This window comes from Silurus meridionalis, chromosome 14, assembly GCF_014805685.1.
Source record: "Silurus meridionalis isolate SWU-2019-XX chromosome 14, ASM1480568v1, whole genome shotgun sequence".
Lineage (NCBI taxonomy): Eukaryota > Metazoa > Chordata > Actinopteri > Siluriformes > Siluridae > Silurus > Silurus meridionalis.
The window spans coordinates 22,840,660-22,863,178 of record NC_060897.1 but is presented as its reverse complement, the minus strand read 5'-3'; the positions used below and the strand labels follow the sequence as shown (position 1 = coordinate 22,863,178).

General features: G+C 38.2%; 1 protein-coding gene across 1 annotated transcript in view; it reads right to left on the bottom strand.

The window, feature by feature from the left end:
- Nucleotides 1-3,165: 3,165 nt before the first annotated feature.
- The window catches only part of clec16a (C-type lectin domain containing 16A), a 53,707-nt gene continuing 34,353 nt past the window's right edge, over nt 3,166-22,519 (bottom strand). Inside the window, 7 exon segments of the mRNA XM_046865758.1 lie at nt 3,166-5,079; nt 6,205-6,282; nt 8,829-8,945; nt 13,214-13,369; nt 14,988-15,192; nt 15,875-16,026; nt 21,521-21,641. Of these exon segments, the coding sequence (XP_046721714.1) occupies nt 4,709-5,079; nt 6,205-6,282; nt 8,829-8,945; nt 13,214-13,369; nt 14,988-15,192; nt 15,875-16,026; nt 21,521-21,641 (1,200 nt within the window). The 3' untranslated portion in view covers nt 3,166-4,708.

The following is a 22,519-nucleotide window of genomic DNA, read 5'->3' as shown; positions in this document are numbered from 1 at the left end:
TCTTTTCTTTTAATCACCGTTCGCTCAAGGGAAAGTGTGTTTCAGTTGGCCATGGAAATTTAGTTAAAACCAAAACTATTGGGTCCATCAATCATAAATAAATTGTTTAAATAAAAAAAAGCTTTCTGTCTGTGTACAATTTGTGATTTAACAGTCTTTGATTCGTATCATTCCTCATGTTCTTGTGATTAATAATTAACCCAGTGAACGGAAGATAACCAGATGTTGAGAGATAATTCGTGTTTAACGACTACACGATTAAAATCCACCCACAACCGCCAGAGAAACTCCTCCTCTGTTCACATGTAGGATTATACTCGAGTGGGCTCTCCGGGGGAAAAACTTTAAAACTGATATTTACATTTAGGGCATTTAGCAGAGTGGCTCCATCACTGACTCACTAAATTACAGACTAAAGAAAAATCAGTCTGAACTCTGTTGGAAAGAATAAAAAAATATAGAAACAAAGAACAAAACAAACAGGGAATAAAGTGCTAGTTTAGGTGTGTCAGGAAGAGGAAGGTCTTCACCCGTCGTTTGAAGTCTGGCAGTAACTCTGCTGGTCAGACGTCTAGACGAAGTTCATTCCACCACCTCAGAACAGAGAAGAGTCTTGATAGGACCTGCACATCCCCATAACGCCCAAAGACTGGTAAATAGGTTCACACACTCACTACATAAAGTCACCTGACTAAGTCTGCACTCAACATTATTGCTAGTGCAGAAGTAGATGAACAAACCCGATGTGTCTTCCAAGCAACAGTCACGTTAAATCCGTGATGTGAAATCTCTATTTCGTTACTTCTTATTCGATTAGTCTCCACCCCTCAAAACGTTAATTTAAACTCCTCCTCCTTTTAGAGGTACCGTTTTAAATATAAAACATCGTGAAATCTGGGGATACACAGAACCTTGTGCTGTACATGCTGCTTTTACTGCCTGCACTCCTCATCCAGGAGATTTGTGGAGATTTATTCAGATACGAGGGTGTTAGTAAAGTCAGGTGTTGATGTAGGTGAGAAGGTGAGGAGGCCTGAGGTGCAGTCACAAAGGTGTCTAACAGGGTTGGAGCTCTATAGCAGGAGATCCGCTATCTGCTTTCAACGCATGTACTACATGATCTTCATGGATTTAATGTATATATATATATATATATATATATATATATATATATATATATATATATATATATATATATATATAAATTTGGGCCGTCCCAAAATATTTAATCACGCACATTTTTATATGTTCTAAATGTAACTCAAATTAATACTTTGCAATTTTTTTAATACGCTAATTAACATGAGCAAATATTAATCCTTTATGCAAATATATGTTAATTATTAGTGACACCGAACTCAACATAGAGCATGAAGACAAAATATTCTTGTAAATGTTTTAAAGGAATTGGGGTGTTTTAAATCACGTAAAAATATCAGGACACCACACGGAACTTTTGCTATGTTTCCACACGGACGGGTTTAATTGCCGGATGTGGTGCTGAATTGGGAATTGCGCATCGTAAAACAAAAAACAGATGTTTAGTGATTAAAAATAAGTTTTCATTTATTTTTTACGAGTAAAGAAAGGATGTCGTGAATGAATGTGTTGCCTTGAAGGTTTTGATTTCGCAGAAATGCACCCTGCGTTAGTAAAATTAATCCTGTTAAATTAAATTTTGCGTTTATATACATATATTAAGTGCATATACTTGTATACAATTTCAAGGTGCCTCTGACTTTGCGGTAAAAGTTTGGAAGAGAAACACATACTGTATGGAAGAAAGATTCAGCTTTTCACTGCTAAGTATCTTCATGCAATAACAAAGTCGTTTGTGTATAATGAGAAAAAAACACGACGGTGATATGAATCATTGAGGATTTAGGTTCGTTACTGAAACCCTGCAGGATCATAGAAACTCGGTCTTCTAGCACAAGCCCCATGAGGCTCAGCACTTCCTGTCCTTGTGACAGCGTTTTCTGTTTTGCACTGTAACTGAACTGTATTACGTAAAAAAAAAAAAAATCATCAACAGACATTTCCTAAAAGTACTGCAGGCAGTTCAATGGTAAAGCGAGTCTCTCACTGATCTCTCATCCTCCCTGTCAGATAAGATAATTGCAACTTCACAATGTGTATAAGAAGCTGCTATAAACTCTGCTGTGCAATTCAACAGAATCTGAAGAACTCGGAAGTAAACAGTTATTCAGCATTTCTGTGGAAGTCAAGGGAAATCTGGGCAAGAGCACAAGTCCAGATAACAAGTGCAGCTGTAATTATTTATGGTGGGGGAGGGAGAGGGGGGTTGCGGCAGAAGAGAACACAAGGCCGCGTTTATGTAGAATAATTTATTGCACGTCTTTATTATATTTATACGTAAAAGCAACCGAAGGAGATTAAAAGCCTATCGCATATTTACACAAGGTACAAATCTGATACTGTGCCGTTTCCTTTTGCTGCATTATGGACAGGACGTTTACATTACAGTGAAAATACTGCACACCATTTACTGTATTGCTTTTTAAGGTTACCTTCAGCTTTTATTTTTATTATTATTATTTTTTTACAAAATCAGCTAAAATATGGAACACAGGAATAGGAACTTTTTTCTATGTATAAAAAATGAGATCAAACCTCTCCACCTTCTCCAATTATGTGAGAGAACAAACAATTTTACATGATCATCATCATCATCCTCCTGCAATGTTTTGACGGAGTTAGAGACCCTAAAAAACATTCTGTAGAGAAAACAGAGAACTTCACTGTTAAAGGTAGCAAAAGAGTTAATCATTAATCACAGCTGTGCAAAATCACACATTTCTACAGTGCCTTTCTTTAAAAATGAGCTTCTGGAGATCTCAAACTTATTATCTGTTACAAAAGCAAAAAAACATCTGCAAAAAAGTAATGGATTTATTTTCTTTTAAAAAGGGGAAAAAATGTGAAAAAAAAGTTCCTGCCCAATAATTCAGGGATTGTTGCCAATTCCCAGCCACCACTCACCTTCCCCCCCCGCCAGGGCGGCTCAACACGCTCGGAGGAAAGCCCTATCCTTATACAGACCTCTGATTGGCTAGAAACACTTTGATTGACAAGAGCATGTCCCTCCCATACAGAAAGCACAGATCGATTCTGGAGCAATAAAATTGGCACTAAAACAGTGAGCATTTTTATAAAACATGAGTCACGTTTATTATCACTTCAATTATAACGAAAAAACAAAACACACTGGTAAATAATAAACCGTAATTAACAGTCATTAAAACATTGGTGTGGGGATCAGCCAATCACGTCTGTTGAGTCGATTAGTTAATTAATATTCATAAATCAAAGAAGCAAATGTTTACCAACTGATCATTAAAACTGAAAAAACAAACAAAAAAAAACGTTAGGGATTTTTTCTTATAATCAAATGACATTTTAAATTCATGTTCATGTTTTGTTCCAGACTTTTATTTTCTTTAGAAGCCTTAAAAACCCTTTGCACAGCCCATGTAAGCCTGTGTGTGTGTGTGTGTGTGTGTGTGTGTGTGTGTGTGTGTGTGTGTGTGTGTGTGTGTGTGTACAAATATTTGGCTCAAACTCCAAATTTTTCTTAATACCAAGAACCTGTCAGGGATTAAACATTTAACTTGGGTACTCTGGGTACTTGGTGACCTCGGTGTGGGGTTTAAAGCTTCCAAGAAGGGAACCATTTTGGGACCATCTGAACCTCTAACTAATGAGAATCAGAATAAGATGGAAAATAATAATAATAAATGACTCCTGTTTATAAAATCTGCACGTTTTTTTTTTATCAAATTTCAAATCAAACCTGTGGATTCTTTGATAAAAAAAAAAAAAAATCCAGATCCACTTTGAAACAAATCTATTTTTCAAACCTTCAGCGAATGAAATGTTTAGTCCTGGGACTGGGCGTGTCCTGTGTGTGTCCATGCAATTTTTCATTTAGTAGCTCTGTAACACCTGAAACTCATTCGACTAGTTTAAAGTAAAAAACAAGAAAAGCTGAGACTCGAGTGTGTGATGATGTAGGGTTTGTTGCAGTTGTGTGCACCGTTAAAAGGTGAGGAAATTTGCTTACTGGGGTTTTTCTGACCATGTGCTGTTTGTGTTCACAAACAAAAAAAACAAAAACAAAAAATGTAATTAAATATCTGCTGCTCTTTGAAGTGCAAATTTGTGTATTCAGTCCAAGTGAGAAAGCCATCCAGGAGAGAGCACCGCTGGACAGACCCTACAGCACGTGGTACATTCCTCAGTGTTAAGACCAGTAAAACCGAGCGGGCATTCCCTCACCCACATATTTATAAAAACAACCCCATTCTCTCTTCATCCTTCTCCTCCTCCTTTCTCACACTCATTCACAGACACGCACACAAATAATCCCACTCGATCGCTCATGCAGTCATAACTCGTCATGCACACAGCACCGTAGCAAAGGACAAAAATCACAATGGTGCTTAGACTGGAAACAAAGATGTGCTTTGAAAGGCATGATCAATAAACCCTTCTGTTGTCAGAGAAAAAACAAATTCAAGAATGTTCTTAAACAAGGAGGAGGTGCGGTGAAACAGGATGAAAGCCACCGCTGTGATGAACAAACAGAAACCAGAACGCAAACCAATCTGACGCTCGGGTTTCAGCTGGTTTCTCGACAACCCGAAAAGAAAAAGAAAAAAAGAAAACAAAAGGACTAAGAAGTGTCTCAGTCTATCTCTGTCTCCTGCTCCAGGTTCTCCTCAGCATCTGGAGCAGGAATTTCAGTCTCTGCTTTCTTTCTTGCGTGATGTTCAGAAACTTTTGCTGGTTCAGAATCTGAGAGATCGTCTTGGTTTCGAGAATCTGAACTGGAACACGACTCGGGTTCTTCTGGGTGGTCTACAGTGTCCTTTGTGTCCTGTGAGTCGGGCGTGGCATGTGTGTCGGGGTCAGTGAACTGACGTAGGCAGGGTGGGTCCGCCGGGGGCAGCAGGGTGAGCGAGTCGACGCTGAGCGAGTCGGCGTTGGTGTCTGACAGCAGCGAGATGGTGGGCTGGGCGGCGGGGGTCAGACTCGGCGCCAGCGTTGCCATCGGCGCTAAAACAGTTAGAGCAGGTCCGATTAGAAACATGTGACCTGTACAACACAGCTGTCCCTGCACAACAGTAACGCAACTCTGGAAACCGGCTGATGCAGTTCTGCCTTTAATCTTTAGGATTTCTGACTTCACTGATCTATAATTTATATTGACACGTCCTCCAATCTGTGAGACCTTCTGACTGTTTCCCTGGAAATGTGATTTTTCGAAAAACAGAGTGGTATTTAGGAGGTCAATGAGTCACCGGCATGCGGCAGAGGGTTAAACGCTGAAAATAATTTGCATCACAATTTATCCAGAAACGAGATGTCAAATATTCTCAGGGTGGAATTGAGAATTACGACATGACAGGAAGCAGGTTACTTTTTTTCTTTCCTTTACATGAAATCAAATATTTCCAACATCAAATTAAAGCCCATGCAAATGTAAGCGCAGGGTTAAAGTGGTGGTGCAGCTTAAAACAAACAAACAAACAAACAAACAAACAAACAAACAAACAAACCCCAATGTCACTTTTGTAAGGTATTATAAATGTATAATCTTCAGTGTTAGACTTTAGGCCACGCCTCTAAGCTAAGTCCAATCTTAATGTACTGAAGAGGAAAGTGATACAGTAGATAAGATCAGATAAGATAAAACTGCTATCTGTGACTTCATTTCCTTTTGTTCTTCTTTATAGATGTCATAAGTACAAAAAAACCTCACAGATACTTTTATAATCATTATACTGTCCCCAATCTGCATAGATATCTGTTACTACTCTATCTTTTAAAATGTGTTAAAAATTCATGGAAGCAAATTTCAGATATTAACCAGGTCTTGGCATTTAAACACTTAAACAATGAGTAACGTTAATGAGCATGTCTGTTCTGGGAAATGTCTCATCCCTACATTGTGCTATTTCCTTTAATTGTAAATGGTCATAAAAAACACAAAACAAACAAAAGCAACAAAAAATAAATTCCAGCCATACTCATGATTTACATTATAACCTGAGAGGAAACCAGTGTGTTAGTTTGATTTATTTTGCATCACCGCAAGCAAAGTGAGGAAGTGTACAGGCTGTTAGTGCACACGCCGAGGAGACGCCGAGGAAAAGGCAGCAAGCGAGAGCGCTGACATGCCTGGGTGCGGAGGTCTAAACCCACTCTCCGGCATCGTCCGAGAGAGAAAACGCACACCTCCGGCCCTCGCTTCCAGACCTGACTAGAGGAGAACAGAGGGTGGGAAACGTCACAGGGAGTGGGGAAAGAATAAAATCATGAACTGATCGTAAAACCTGGAGGAAAGTCAGAAAATACACTACTGTGTGCAAAAACTATGTGCACATCGGACCATCACAAAGTCGATTTCATAAATGATTCCTCTTTTTACAACCGATTCCAACACACCACGAAAAGCTCCACAATTCTCAGAACTTAGAACACCAGTGCACTCAGTACTATTGCATCTTACTTGCACACTATGTACCTTTACTTATTTTTACACTCTTCTTGTACACCTGCAGTTCACTACATGCTAATATACTTGTTATATATGTAAGTGTATGTATGCGTATATATATATAAATATATGTCTTATTATTACTATTTTTTTATGTTTAATATTTGCTCTAATTTGCTGTAATTTGCCCGTAGCCTCAATTAAGTATTTCATTGTACAAAATGTGACTGAAATCTATACATATAAACAATAAAACTTGAAACCTGAAACTTGAAATCCGGCAGTAGTTTGAGGAATATGAATTGAAATGTAATATGAAATGTAATCGTTTGAGGTGCACATACTTTAGTTTTAGTATGCAAATTTATCATGCAAAAAATAAATAAATAAATAAATAAATAAATAAATAAATAATCTGTTCTGGTGTAGCGCACCGGCGTAGCACAGGCACTGTGTTTCTACAAACTTATCTTCTACGAATCATCTTCCAGGGGAAGAGGAGGGCAACGACCTTAGAACTTCACCTAAAGGTCAGTCTGCTTTTGTTATGCCTAATCGTCGAGTCTAAACAAAGGCTTAAAAGAAAGATTAGTAACGAAATAAAAACACCAAATGTGTGATTGTGTCAAACGCCTCCAGTTTCAGAGACTAAACTCGTGTAGGAGAATCGAAGAAGCCACAACACACCACCTTATCACCTCTAACGTCTTCTTCTGGGTCTGCAGCTTCGAGACGCTCGATGGTTTTTTAGGTTTTTCCAAAACCACACACACACACACACACACACACACACACACACACACACACACACACACACACCAGTGTATGTTTGGTACATAGCAAAGACCTTTAAAATGGTACTAAAATGTACTCCAACACTTATTAGGTATATATTTCTTTATATTTTCAACACTGTAGGTCTAAAATAAAATAAAATAAAATGAGTGCACGTTTGTGAAACTTCTGCAATGTACAGTAGTTGCATAAATAAATGACATTTTAGGCCATTGTACCATATAATATAAAATATTTATAATGAATAATTTTAAATTAAAATGATCATTTACAGTATTATATTTCTACTTCTACTGAATATTTGATTAATCCAGAGGTAACGATACATCGATTTTAAAGACCCTCAGGGTTAAATTTTAAACCTCACAGCAATCCTGGCCTGTGTCTCCATTGAAAACGGATGTAGTCGCATTTAGACCTCTGCATCTGGAATCGCACTTAAAGATCAAAATCTGCTGTCAGAGCAGTCATCTGATATATTGTAAAAGCAGTGTTCTGGGAAATTCTTTGAAAGAGCTCGTTACGCATTAATCCCTGCTCGGAGCAGGAGCTTGGACATAGATTGAATGTGAAGCATGAAGTGAGCGTTGTTGCAAAAGCTCCGAACACACTGCAGCGCAATCAAAAGCAAACAGCGTCTGATAGGAGTCTGCCCTCGGAGGATTTTTATACTGGTATCGCATTTACATTACAGCTAGGAGACAAAGGCAGGATTGTGAAAATGAACTTTTCTTCAATAGACAAATAAATAAATAAATGTTGTGACCTTCACAATAACCTACACTACAGGGACAAAAGTGCAGGTAGTGTGTGTTTCTTCCACCAAAACCTTAACAAAAGCATTAGCAGGCTCAAACATATAAACACTGATTTATTTTCTTTTTATGTGTTGTGCAATGTGACGGTGAGACAATAAATCAGTCAGTTAATGGCATATATAAGCCAATTTGAAAAGACCTGCTGACAGATCTCACACAGTTCTGTCCCCTTTTTTTATAAACAAAATATTCATTAATAACAATCAATCAGGAGTGTGTGAGGAGAGCTGCAGCTTCCTGCACTTAACTACAGTTGGAAAAGTGTAGAAGATTGTACACACCGTACACACCGTACACACCATACACACAATACACACCGTACACACCATACACACCATACACACCATACACACCGTACACACCGTACACACCGTACACACCGTACACACTGCACCGAGCGGTTTGTTCAGGAGGGCGTTTACGTCAATGATGTGAATTTAAATATTGTTGCAAAGACATTTTTTTTAGCCGTGTCTTGTGCAAAGACAAGCGTTCCAGCGAATCGTGCCAAATGTAATCCGAAAATAAATTCCAGCTTATTACAAAGCAAACAGTCCAATCAATTTAAACTGTGGGAAATGTGCCAAAGCAGCGTTCACATAGCAGATGTAAAGGGAGGGCACAAAGTCTCTAAATGGCATCTGAGACAACTGCCAGGTGTGTGTGTGTGTGTGTGTGTGTGTGTGTGTTACCTGACATGCTGTGTGTAGACACTCCGCTCATGGTGATGGACTCGGAGTGAGCTGTGATGCTGGAGCTGGAATTTGGAGAGGAGCTGCGCTGCTGGGCGACATGAGCCACTGCAAAACCTACACACACACACACACACACACACACACACACACACACACACACACACACACACACACACACACACACACACACACACACACAGAACGGTCACTTGTCAAGATCTCTGTCATATACATACATAGATACATAATATTTTTACTATATTTTATACTTTATCGTTTTTGAACTTTAGCAGATCGGGTTTTACACAACAGTAAACGGAATTTGCATCCGATCACTACCTAATTATAAATATATTACAAATATAATTTTACTTGTTTAAAAAAAATAAAAAATTCTATAACACACACTGTCACTTATTTCATGATTTTTCCAATGCGACTAACCGCGCTCAAAGTTCTACACTTCGCTTCAGAACACATTGGTCTCTTGCACAAATTATTCAGAAGTAAAGATTTCTAAACCTCAGGCAGTTCTGCTGAATTTCCACAGAAAAAGTCGAACTATCAACATCAAAACTGCTGTAAAATGATAATAACACCACCATGATGGTTCAAGGGTGTACATGATGATTTTACTCAGGCTACTCAGAATCACATGAGGCATATCTTCATGGATCTGCAAAGACGGCCTGTATCATTTTGTGCCTTCAACTTTTTGGTGAAGAACCACATATGCCTGGAAAAGTCATGTGTCCCAATACTTTCATATATTTTACAGCTTTCTGATATGATATGATTTCTAAATGATTCAGATTATATTCCACATTAGTGAACGCGAAACACTTGCTATTTCGCATGACATAACGTGCAGGTGATCAAAAAGATTATAACCCCCACCGAACTGTCAATCATTCCAGATGTATATGATGACTGGCTCATATTTTGGTGCATAAGATGTTTTAGGCATATTTTTAGTGTTCATATACGAACTTTCAGTTTATTCCTCATGCCATCTCCGGGTTTTTTCTAGCCGCAGTCGATTCTGGCTCGTTCTTTAGGGATATTATAAGGAACAAACTTATACAACGTTTGATCCGCTTCATGCCAATTTCCATTGTTAAAAAACACTCTACAAATAAAACTCAATCAAATTATATTGAATGGAGCATGATGGAGTTCCTAGGGGTGCTAATGCATGGTGGAGAACGGATGATGGTTTGGGCAGGTTTTGGAGCCAAAAGACCTGGGCAACTTTGAGTTGGTGTTGAACTCCTCCGTATACCAAAGAATTCTAGAGTGAGGCCATCGACAGCTAAAGCTCGGCCGTAACGGGGTCATGCAACAAAACAATGATCTCAAACACGTCAAGGAATCTACAACAAAAGACCAGTCCAAGTCCATGTTGTGGCAGGAGCTTAAAAAAGCTGTGAAAAAACCCACACAAACCTCAAATAACTGAAGAAACATTGTAAAAAATGGGAAGATTGAGCAAAAATTTCTCCACAATGATGTAAGAGACGGTCCCACAGAAGACAGTTTATTACAGAAAAAAGGGTTCGACAAGCTGTTACACCATAAATGCGTACTTAGTTTTTCACACGTGGTTTCTCCATTTCAGGCTGATATTTGTAATAATATATAATGACACGTGTTGTTTACCTGAGGTTGTATTCACCTCATTCTAACACTTGATAAGGATCAGATGAGTTTTATGATGTTTTATGATCTCTCTCTCTCTCTCTCTCTCTGCCCGATATAGTGTTGGTCCCCCTCTTTGCTAACAGCATTAACTTTAAACAGTTTAATCTACAGGAGCTCGTCCGTTGGGATCGGACCACACGGACCAGCCTTCGCTCCCCCACGTGCCTCAATGAGCCTCAGCCACCCACGACCCTGTCTCCAGTTCACCAATGTTTCTTCTTTGGAGCACTTTTGATAGATTCTGACCACTGCAGACCAGCCCACAAGACGCTCAGTCGTCTAGACGTCACAATTTGTCAAACTCCCCAAAACCTTTCGTTTGCCCATTTTTTTTCCTGCTTCTAACTTCAACTTTGGGAACAAAATGTTCGCCTAATAAATATATAAATACACCTACTAACAAGTGCCATGATGATGAGATCATCAGTACTTCACTACTCATAATATTATAATGTCATAATGTTATGCCTGATCAGTGTGTGATCAGGCATAACACACACACACACACACACACACACACACACACACAAACACACACACACACACACACACACACACACACTATAGAGGTAGAGGCTTATAAGTAGGTGGATTACCAATCCTGCCCCACACACACCCACAGGAAAGGGGAGGGGGGTTTATTCTTGACGCTGGTACTTTTTTCTTGATGATTTGGTGTTGGTGGTAAAAATGTGGTGTGTAATGATAAGAGTGACATCACTCTTCAAATGAATGTTTTATTTCTTGAAGAAAAAAAAAAAAAAAAACCCGGAGGACTTCCCTAAACCCATTTCGTACGTCAATGGCATAAAAAAAAAAGAAACAAAACAGACATCTGAGCATTATTTTACCAAAAGTGATACAATGTCTAACCTGGTGACAAGCGATCAGTATCAGTAAAAAAAAATGTCAATGAGATAAACATCAGCCAAGCCTCTTCTCTTTCTTATTTCGGTTTGAACAAAGATAGAATAAGGATGATTCTTTTCTTTTCTATTGTATTACAGAATGCCAACAGATAAACAGCTATCAGAGAAATCGCATGGTGAAGGTTTCATTATAAACTTTACTATAACACTTATTATAACATCCAGGGTGTTTTTTTGTTTTGTTTTTTTACTTCACACTCTCGAGCAAAGAAAGAAGAAGTAAAGGAAGTATGATCTCGGTGGCATGTGAGATTCGAAGGAAGCCATGTAATGAAACACTGACAGACCACACACCTGAGGAGAAGTGCTTTAGAAATTCTGGAGAAATCTAAAGCAGTATATAAAAATAGTGAGCCATTTGTTTAAAGAGTGTGTGTGTGTGTGTGTGTGTTTGTGAGAGAGAGAGAAGAGAGTCATCAGTTCTTACTTATATACTTTACTATGGAATAGACACTTAATGTTAGTCACTGTTAGATTTTAGGAAGTGAGGGTTTCTGTGAAGATTCCACTCCATCACATTCTACCACACGTTATCAAAACCATGTACCCTTAAATACAATACACAGACGAAAGTTTGTGGAGACTGACCCTAAGTTTCCTATGTTCTTCTTGAACATTCCATTCAGTCCCTATTTTACTGTTATAATAACCTCCACTCTTCTGGGGAGATGTTCCACTAGATTTTAAAGTGTGGTTATGGAGATTTGTGCTCATAGGGTTGAGGTCAGAGCTCTACAACAGACCACTTAAGATCTTCCAAACCAACTGGTGTAAAGCAGATCTTCATTAAGCTGGCTTGTACACTATCATTGGGGGGTGTGGGTCGGGTATGCATCCCCTCAACATCTGGAAACAGTTTGTATACATCTGAGAAGTGTGGAGATCTGTTGCTGAAGTTTTAGAAGAAGAAAGTTCTCCTAACTGTGCCTGATACAGAATTTGATCTTCTCAACAGTTCTGAATCTTCTTTATCGTATTTTTCATTTCATGTTGCAGCAAATGTGTTTCAACTGGATGATACACACTGGAGGTGGTGAGATATTCCAAGTCTTCACGGTTTTATGCTGAGGAAATTGTACAATTTGTAGACAGTTTTTCTGGTGCTCATCTTGACTTTAGGTATCTTTACTTCAAGATACTCTTTTAATACCCAATCATGTTACAGCGCTTTTGCTAATTAGTCTAATTCAAAATTATTATTATTTTTTCCTGAAAATGGTATATTTCCTCATTTTAAACATTTGATAGGCTTTCTATGTTCTATTGGAAATAAAATATGGGCTTATGAGATCATGTCATTCTGTTTAAATTTACATTGTACACAGCGTCCAAATAAAGCTCTACTTATATTTACTGCTTTATTTTTCCATAGATGGACAATTTAACTGAGGTTTTTTTTTTTTATCATTCCTAAATATTCATTCTTATTAGTGATAAATTCAAAGAAATTTTAATCTATGTAATAAAAATTGAATAAAAATAATTTATATTACTTATAAATTTGTTATATAAACAATCATCTTTCAGTTTTTAACTCGTTATTTAAATTATCTTCCATTTAATCTTCCTTATAATATTTACATACACAGTGTAGTAATGCGTCACGAGTGCTGATCATCAGAAGCTTTATCAGATTCCTACTATCAGGTTTTACACGCACACACACACACACACACACACACACACACACACACACACACACACTCCAGGATAGAAGCAGTGTCAGAAAGACTCCTGTTTTAATTAGATTACCTGGAACTCTATCCACTGAGGCGAAAGCTGGACCTCGCCGCGCCTGGTCGTAGAACCGGAAGGGCAGCTGTGACGAGGACGAGGATGCAGATGTGGAAGAGGACTGTCCAAAGCCTAACACTTCAGAAGAAGGCTGTACAGGAAGGTCAAGTAGAGCTGCATGAACAAGGAACAAAAATAAACAAATATGTTGATATCTGAACTAAATAATGTATAAATAATTATAAAACATGAGTTCATCTTTATTACTATAGAAAGGAAATGTGGATATATTTTAGAGTATGCAGCTTGAATAGCAGTACAGATTTACTGTCCTCTAAAAAATAATAACATACAGCCGTTATTGTCTAAACAACTGGCAACAAAAGTGAGTCCACCCGCAGTAAACATGTCACAACTGTCAAAACTGTGATCCTCACATTTAGGAACCATCTATTAACTCCCCATACAGCAAACAAGTTCATCAAAACTCATCAGACCAAAAGAACAATGACCTAATATCCATTCCTGGTGTTTCTTGAGCTAAGCAAGTCTTTTCTGCTTATTGTTTTTTCTGAAGTAATGGTTTCTTTGCCGTAACTATACCCATGAAGGCTGACTCACGCAGTCAGCTCTGAACAGTGGATGTTGAAACACGTCTGTGATTTGAACGCCGAGAAGCTTTTATGTAAGCTGGTAGTGTTTGAGGCTGGTGTTTCTAATAAACTTGCCCTCTGCATCAAAGGTAGCTGTTGGTCTTGTTTTCCTGGGAAAATCCTCGTGAGAGCATGTTTATTCAAGGTGTTTAATGGTTTTTGGAGACTGCGTTTTGGAATGCATTTAAAGTTCTTGAGATTTTTCGGACTGACTGACCTTATCGCGTATTAAGAACACAAAAAAATGAACTCTTGACAAGGCAAAGTGAAAAGCATTGCAGGGGACGACCTCGTGAATCTGATGAGAGAATACCATGAGTTTGCCAAGCTGTCATCAAAACTAAATGTAGCTGCTTTAGACAATCAAAAATATAAAACACATTCTTGTTGTTTAACTCTTTTTGGATATCTATTAATGTACAATGTTGCAAATAATAACAATAAAAAAATTAACTAAAGAAGAAGGTTTTGTATTCAATACGTATTGTATTTCAATAGACATTAAATATATTTGATCATATATATTGAGATATATAATGTATTATTTTTAAAGAGATATATTTTTTAAATTATTATTATTACAATAATTATACTATATCATAATATATTTAAATGTAACTATAATTTAATATTCAATGTAATATTTAATTAAAATCTTTTATATTATTTTATCATCATCATCCATTACAAGCAGTTATACTGGAAACAAAACCATACGCATGCTTTATAACATATGTGTTGTATTTTAAAGAATTCAAAATATTCTGTGTGGTGCAGGAGCATAAGAAAAGCTTGTTTCTACTTGTTAAGTAGATCTTTAGATGGTGTAGCGTCGATCATAAGGTCTTTAAGGTCTGAAGTTTGGAATGTGCTATAAGACTCAGGTTTTGTTTGCTGTAATAATCTTCTAAACTCTCATTATTAGAGTGTTAGTATTAAAAATCTAACAATGAGTAATTCTGAAAAACAGACAGTGGGCTTCTAAAGAAAAGTGACTTATATGACCTTGTTATGACCTTGATCATATTTGGACCAAACCAAATCTGCTTTTGATTTTGGATGGCCGTATGTAAAGGTAATACCCGCAGTAACCAAGGCTTAAAGACACGTGTGAGCATGTTTAATGTGATGGTTCTGACCCGCTATCCTTTGCATCTTCATCCTGCGAGCCTGGATGCGTCCTTTAGCCAGCCGTTGCTTGGCGATGATGCAGCGGATGTGGTCGGCAAAGATGAAGGAGGCCTGCAGGATGGGTAGGGGTTTGGCGTGAGGGTTGGAGGTTGGTTTGTGGATGGTGATGTTCAGGGCTCTGCTGTCGTCCTCCACCCCCGATACCTGCATGTCCTAGAACAGAGGAACCACAGAAGGACATTCGTTTCACCACAAAGCCTCTAAATATACATCAGTCCACACTTCTTACTCATTCATACTACAGTCTAGACATGGACCATTAACGTTTTATTGTCAATGTTTTTTCATATAATTCTAAAAAAAAAAAAAAAAGTTAACAAATTAATTTATAAATAATTAAATGTTTTTACTGTGATTTCCTTTTAAACTAAAAATTTTTAGAATATAATATGCATGTCTTAAGTGTTTTTTTTATTTCAGAACTTACCATAAAATAATGTAACAAATAAAAGACATTTATTGTTAAGTCTTGCTAAATGAAATCATGAAAATGTAGAGTATAGTGTTTAGATCAGGGCTCTAAACACTACTGAACACCTACAGGATGAGTTGGAATGCTGACTGGAATGCTAATCCAGTACTTGTCTTTATTACCACCTTTGTGGCTGAATGAATCATTACAAGCACAGAATGTGGTGGAAGATCTTCTCAGAAGCGTGGAGGTTATTATGAGAGTAAATGGGGACTACGTGTGGAATGAGATGCTGAAAAGTAACACATTTAACTGTGATTTTCTGCATATGAATATCAGCCCTTGTCATCATCACCTACATCCATGTCCATCAGATAACAGCGTAACTGAAGCATGAAAACAATTCACATTCAGCAAATTCACCTGCAGAAGACCTGCAAACTTGACAACTCCCCAGCCCAGACGCTTGGTCTCGGGTTCCACCAGACTCATCTGATAGACGTCTACAGCCAGGAACCTCTGCGCCTGAACGCCGTCTTTGCTCACCACCATGCAGGCGATCAGGTCGCTGTTATCTGCGTACAAACACAAACAACTGTTTGTTTTTTTGGTTATTATTGTAGTTTGTTCAGTTACATGGGACGTACAGTGAGGTTGTACTTTCGCTTGCATTTAATGAAGTGTCTGAGAACGGCACACGCAATTGTTACACAACTCCAAGGAATTTAGGTCACCGGACAAATAAAACAACTGTTAAAGTGGAAAAACGTGAAGCGCTACTAAGCATGACATGGAGAAAATGTGACATGGGGAAAAAAAAAAACATTTTTAATGTTGACTTTTGTGTTGCTTCAATGATTTACTGAGAAGCACAAAGAGCTGGAAAAAAACCAAACCAAAACAAAAACAATGTGTACTGAATTTCGTAGAAAATCCAAATAGACACGAACGCTGCAACATTTACAAAATCTTCTATGAACAGATCTGTGGAGAGCTGCAATGATGGGTTTCCTTCTGGAACCTTGTCCCATCTCCAAACAGGATCTCCAGTGCTTAGTCAGAGTGATCATCCGGTTTTGGTCACCTCTCATACTAAGACCAACAATGACCTAATTTGGTCAGACCACCAGTTTTTGGAAGTACTGGTTGTGCCACACTTCTCTCATTTGAGAATCAAGAAGGTCACAGTGTTCTTGGGAATCATCAGTGCAGGCAGTTCCTTTCACCTTGGCTTTTACTCTGATATGAATTATGAATTTTGAGGCCGTCTATAGAGAGGTGTGTGCCTTGAAAAATCATATCCAATCAAAATGTTTCCACAGGTGGACTCTAATCTAAGTGTAGAAACATCTCAGCAATAATGGGAGGCACCAGAGTTAAATTACTGCTGCAAAGGGTCTAAAGACTTGTGTACATGTGATATTTAAGTTTACATTTTAATAAATTTACAGTAATTTTTAGAATTCTGTTTTTACACTGTCATTATGGGGAACTCTGAGAATTGGTATCTGCTGAACTGTATTTCTTGTTCTCCTTCTCCAACAGGCCAATTTGGTAGGAAATGCCTGGGAAATGTCTGGCAAACATTAGATGCATCAGCAATAAAATGTCAATGTGTGTCAACTGAGTCATTCTGAAATGAGACTGTGCCTGTGTGTGTGTGTGTGTGTGTGTGTGCATATGTTCGGCGTAATGTTACCATGTTAATATGTCTCAAGAAATTCCAGGAACAGCCCGATTTTCCCACGGTTGACAAATTCATCCGAAATTCGACCAAACGAAGCACGACTAAGGTTTCAACAGAAATAATACACAGAGCATCTGAAGTCATTGCTGCTTGTTTAAAGTCGATAAGGTGTTTGACGTTGGGATAACACATAGATCTGAGTTTTTCTCAACACTCCGCTGAGTCATAAAGAGCTTTTTCATGAAACAGTGATGTGTTGTTTTCTACTGTCTCCTCGACCACACAGTGTGTGAAGCTGCTCTCTAGGACTGGCTGGAGACGACTCGAGAGTCTGATTTTTAACAATGCGTTTTATGGATAAAGGAAATAAAAAGGTGTCGCTTCCTCACACTCGCCTGTCGAGATGAGCATGACTCAGCTTGACTGACTTTTAAATCAAGTCACTACACTTCTCTAGAACTGGCAACCGTTTCATGTTGAGTGGACGAAGGTTACGCTGCGGTTTTAGAAAAAAAAAATAAAAATTAACCAACGACTGCTATCTGGTAGTACAGGTCAAAGAGAACCAAATCGAGTAAAAAGCACTGAGCAAAAACAAATACAGTGAGTCAGGACTAACGTAGCAAAGCGAAAGATTAGATCCTGAGTCAGAGGGCTAGCTTAGCAAGATGACCAAGCTAGCTAAATAAACTAATCCTAATGATGAACAGATTGAAAACAGATTCAGATGATGGGGAAAGCATGTGTTTTTTTCCCCCTAATTTACATAATCCTCAATATTTATAAATTCTTATGAAGTGCTAGAAATGAAAGTGAAAGGTTAGAAGTGCATTCTTTTGATCTTGTTGAGGAATAAACATAAAACAATATTTCTTAAATGCATTGTTGTGTGAAATCATAGTGTGTGTGTACACAGGAGACATAAAAAGGTGTTTCCTGCAAGTTTATAAATAGCACCGATGACATCAGTAGCATCTGTCAGTGTGTGTGTATACGAGTGAGTGTGTGCGTCTGTGCAGTCACTGAAGGGCTTTTTCCATCCACTCACCCATTACTGGAGGTCCTCAGGGGCGTGTTTATTAACGCACACCCCTCAGAGCACATCTGAATCGACAGATGCCATTGAAGTGGTAAAGAATGATCATAATGTCATCATCTCTCTCTCTCTCTCTCTCTCTCTCTCTCTTTCTCACTTTGCATCATTACCAGAAATGGAAATTACTTGAGTCTTTTCTTTTTATTTTAACGCTGGAGTCTGTGATGCAATCGGATATGTGATCTAATCGAACAGACTACGAAAAAAAAGAAAAATACGTATAAATCAAACACGAGAAAAAAAACTGTGCATTTTTTCTTCCTCTTCTACTTCTCTGGAAACTGACGTAACCGTAACAGGTAGCGCCAATTTCCACAAACACTTAGTTAAAGAATGAAGAATGACCTCAGCTCCCTTTCATAGTGAATAACTCAGCAAGAACATGATGTTGTGTGTGTGTGTGTGTGTGTGTGTGTGTGTGTGTGTGAATAATAAACTTCTTCTGGAATATAATTATGATTTGTATAAACTATACAGTACATGCTCATATACGAGGTGCTATCAAAAAGTTTTAAAACTAGTTTTGTAACATGCCAACAGATGGCTGCCTGAGGCTGCACGCAGTCACAGGCAGCACCGACCTTCATAAATTAGTGTGCCAAAAGACCTGTGTACATTGGGAGCTGTGCAACTGGTGCTATTCTGACCACGTGTGCACACTGTCACTGAGATCTCTTCAAGAAGATGAACATTGCACAAACAAAAAAGTAATAATCAAATCTGTATTTCTGTATTATACAGATTTGGAGGCGGGCTACAAATGTTGTGGTGTCACAACATAAACTCCAGCCCTGAGAACCAATCACGCTTTATATGCAAATTTAACACGGTCACTGTTAAAGTTTCCAATTTTTTATAAGAGCAATTATGCAAAATAAATAATAATAATAATAATGTGTTAGAGTTTTCCAAAACAGCACTTCTTATCCATTTATAATTACATTTAATGTGAAGTGGAACTGTGCAAATATTTAGTTTTGTAAATTCACATTACGTCAAACGCTCTTTCCTGAAATTATCAGAAAATTTTTTTTAAAAATAAAGTAATACCCTAGAAACGAGAGTCTATTATAATCAGATCGAGGGCTTTAATGTGAACCAGTGAAACACCGTTTCTGAAGAAAATGTCTGGTGTCTTTTTTTTAGTGTGTGTAGGTGCAGACTTAACAACTTTTACTGTTAGACATCTGAGGTCTAAAGGAAAACGGTGCGATGTGAACCCTGCCCACGATGACGCCTGCTGAGATAATTTAATGCTACATCCATTAAGCCCCTCGGTGTAGGATGCTGGGGGTGAGTCATTTCACCCGGGGGTGAGTCAGTACACCCACACAACTGTACTCTTTACCTGTAAGAGTGAGAGCCGAGGGGGAACTGCACCTGAACACTTTAGAGGAAGTGACACAGAAGGGTTAAAACACACACACACACACACACACACACACACACACACACACACACAGTCTCACATACATAGTACTATTACCTTCATACCTTATAATATGGACAAAACCTACACTACATGGACAAAATTATTGGGACACCTGACTTTTCCAGCCAAACGTGGTTCTTCCCCAAACTTCTAACAGAAACTTGTAGGCACACACTTGTACAGGACGTCTTTGGATGCTGTGGCAGGAAATTTCCCTTCTCTTGAACTAGAAGACCCAAACCTGTTCCAGCATGACAATGTCCCTGTGCACAAAGCCAGCTCCATGAAGATCTGATTTACATGGTTTGTAGAGGAAGATCTCCAGCTACAGAGCTCCATCCCTACTGAACATGATGAATGGTTCACGCTGACTGCACCCCAGGCCTCCTTTCCTCACCTACATCAGCACCTGACTTTACTAACACCCTTGTGGATAATTAAATCTCTGCAAAATCTCCAAAAGTTCGAGTGGAACATCTGCCCAGAAGAGTGGGGAAACTAAAATGTGGAATAGGATGTTTGTTTTGATTATATAAATGCACTAACACACCCATAACACATTTGAAAGAACATATTGCTGCAAAAGTCGTGTCCCAATAATTTTGGTATTTGACGCTGACGTCATTCCTTTAAATAGATTGGGGTGACGGTAATTTACTGTAACCATAGCAACCGCCTGTTATAATGTATACAGAAGGACTTAATGCTCCATGTTTCCGTTTTCTCGACTGATTCTCGACGTGCGCTGGGGAACACGATGAACCAGAAACCAACTCTGAAATAAATAAATAAATAACCGTCTGCTCTCAATCAATCAATGGATAACACGATCTGATCAGCACCGTCCTATAATCCTACAAACGCACACTCAAAAAGTCCTCTTTTGACTCGTCGCATGAGCCCATTAACTCACCAGACCTGAGAGACCCGTGTATCGTTTTTAATAACGGAAAAAAGAACATCCACATGAAACTGAAAAACAAGCAGAAGAATTTAAATTAGTAAACGAAGAAGGAGTGACGTGAGTGTTTGTGGTGCGTGTGGTGGATGTTCTGTAACTGTAAAATACTTTTTTTTCTTCTTCTGGAAAACGAGGGTATGCAGACATAAAAAAGATGAGAGACGCCACAGAGTGGTGATGATGTGCAAGAAAGAAATAGAAAAGAAAAAAAAAAAAAAAGGAGGTTTTGAGGTGATCCAGGTAACAGAACATGTAGGTGGTACATCAAAATGCTCTTTATACAAAAGTCCAAAATTACCAAATAAGTAAGATACAGGTGTTTGTCATGTTTAGCGATGAACCGTGACGCAGGACAGGATAACATCAACTTTTAAAATAACCTCAACTACAGAAATCATTTCTTATAAATCAGGTTCTTATAGGCTGGTTTTTGAATCTGAGCCATGACACGATAACGCAGATAAGACCTGATTAAAGAGCACAAACAGAGATGATGTTGGTCAGATGACTGAATCGTACCGTTCCATTGGATAAGATAACATTTTTTTTTATTTCTTTAAAAAAGCGTTTGATCAGATATGGTACAAACAAGAAAACCTGGAGTGGGTTTCCTTCTTTTTTTCCATTTTTTTTAATCATAATATTTGCAGTATGCAGAAGTGATTTCTGAATGGAAGCTCAGATTGTGATTCGAGCTATAAATTATTATATTTTTTAATATTATTATCAGAAAGGAGGAGGCAAAAACGACAAAACAATTTGGAAACATGGAGCTGTGTATATTAAAAATTTGATTGTTTCATATGAAAGGATATTCTAATTGAATATATTTAGATGTTGGACCAGTGTGTTTCACAGGAAAAGTCATTTTCTTTTAGCAGTGTGAGACTCACTTAGGTCGAGGACGTCATCGGTTTTGATGAGGTCTTCGGGGCGTGTCAGGGGCAGCTGTGTCTCCGGTTCTCCTTGCAGCTGCAGGGACAGAGCTCGCAACATGAAGAACACCCGGATGGCCTGTAGATGAACCAAACACACTTATTTCTCCTGTCCATATAAACAGTTTATTTACAACAACACACATTTACTGTACTGGTCAGTGCTGCACTGTCAGTGTGTTTATTGTCTTATTGTTTTCTAGTTAGTTTTGTGCCATTTAGTGTTCATTCATGTGATTTTTTGTAGCACCTTGGTCCTAATGGACAGTGTCTACACATAGACGAGTCCCTTCCTTTCTAACATACAGCCCTTTTTAAATCTAGTCCCTTTAATCAAGTGTGAATGTCAGCTCTCGAGTGCCACAACAGATAATTATTTACAGTCATACAGAAATCGTGAGTTTGAATCTGGACCTGGTCATGATCTCTGGGTGGGAGGGGTTTACCCCCCCATCATGTCAATTACAATTGGGGGGTGGGCAAAAGGCTAACAGGTGGGTGGAAATCAACCAAAACTTGATTAGTGTGAGAAGAAAAAACCCACTACACTCCAAACTTACTAATAATATAATATTCAGCTAAAGGTCATCAGATTTGTGTACAAAAATAAAGCTGTACATCAGTAAAACTGTCCTGTTTTCTGTCTTCTATAACTGATGGTTTGTTGTGTGGAACTGATGATGTAAGGAAACAATTAAACAAAAAAAAGGATCTACTACTTCACTATTTTTACAGAGTTGAATTGATAAATGTCTGTGTTTGTGTTCATTCTCAGTGGAGTTCAGTATCTTGTAATTGTCTACAGCACTTAAAGGTGCTCTATAAATAGATATGACCCTGAGAAAGCTTACTCAACGCTGAACAGCTGCACCCTGATGGATTTTATGGTGAAACTAAAAGGCTTCCTGATAACTTCCATGGAAAGAAGGGCTTCACCAAGGCAGGCTAAATTTTGCA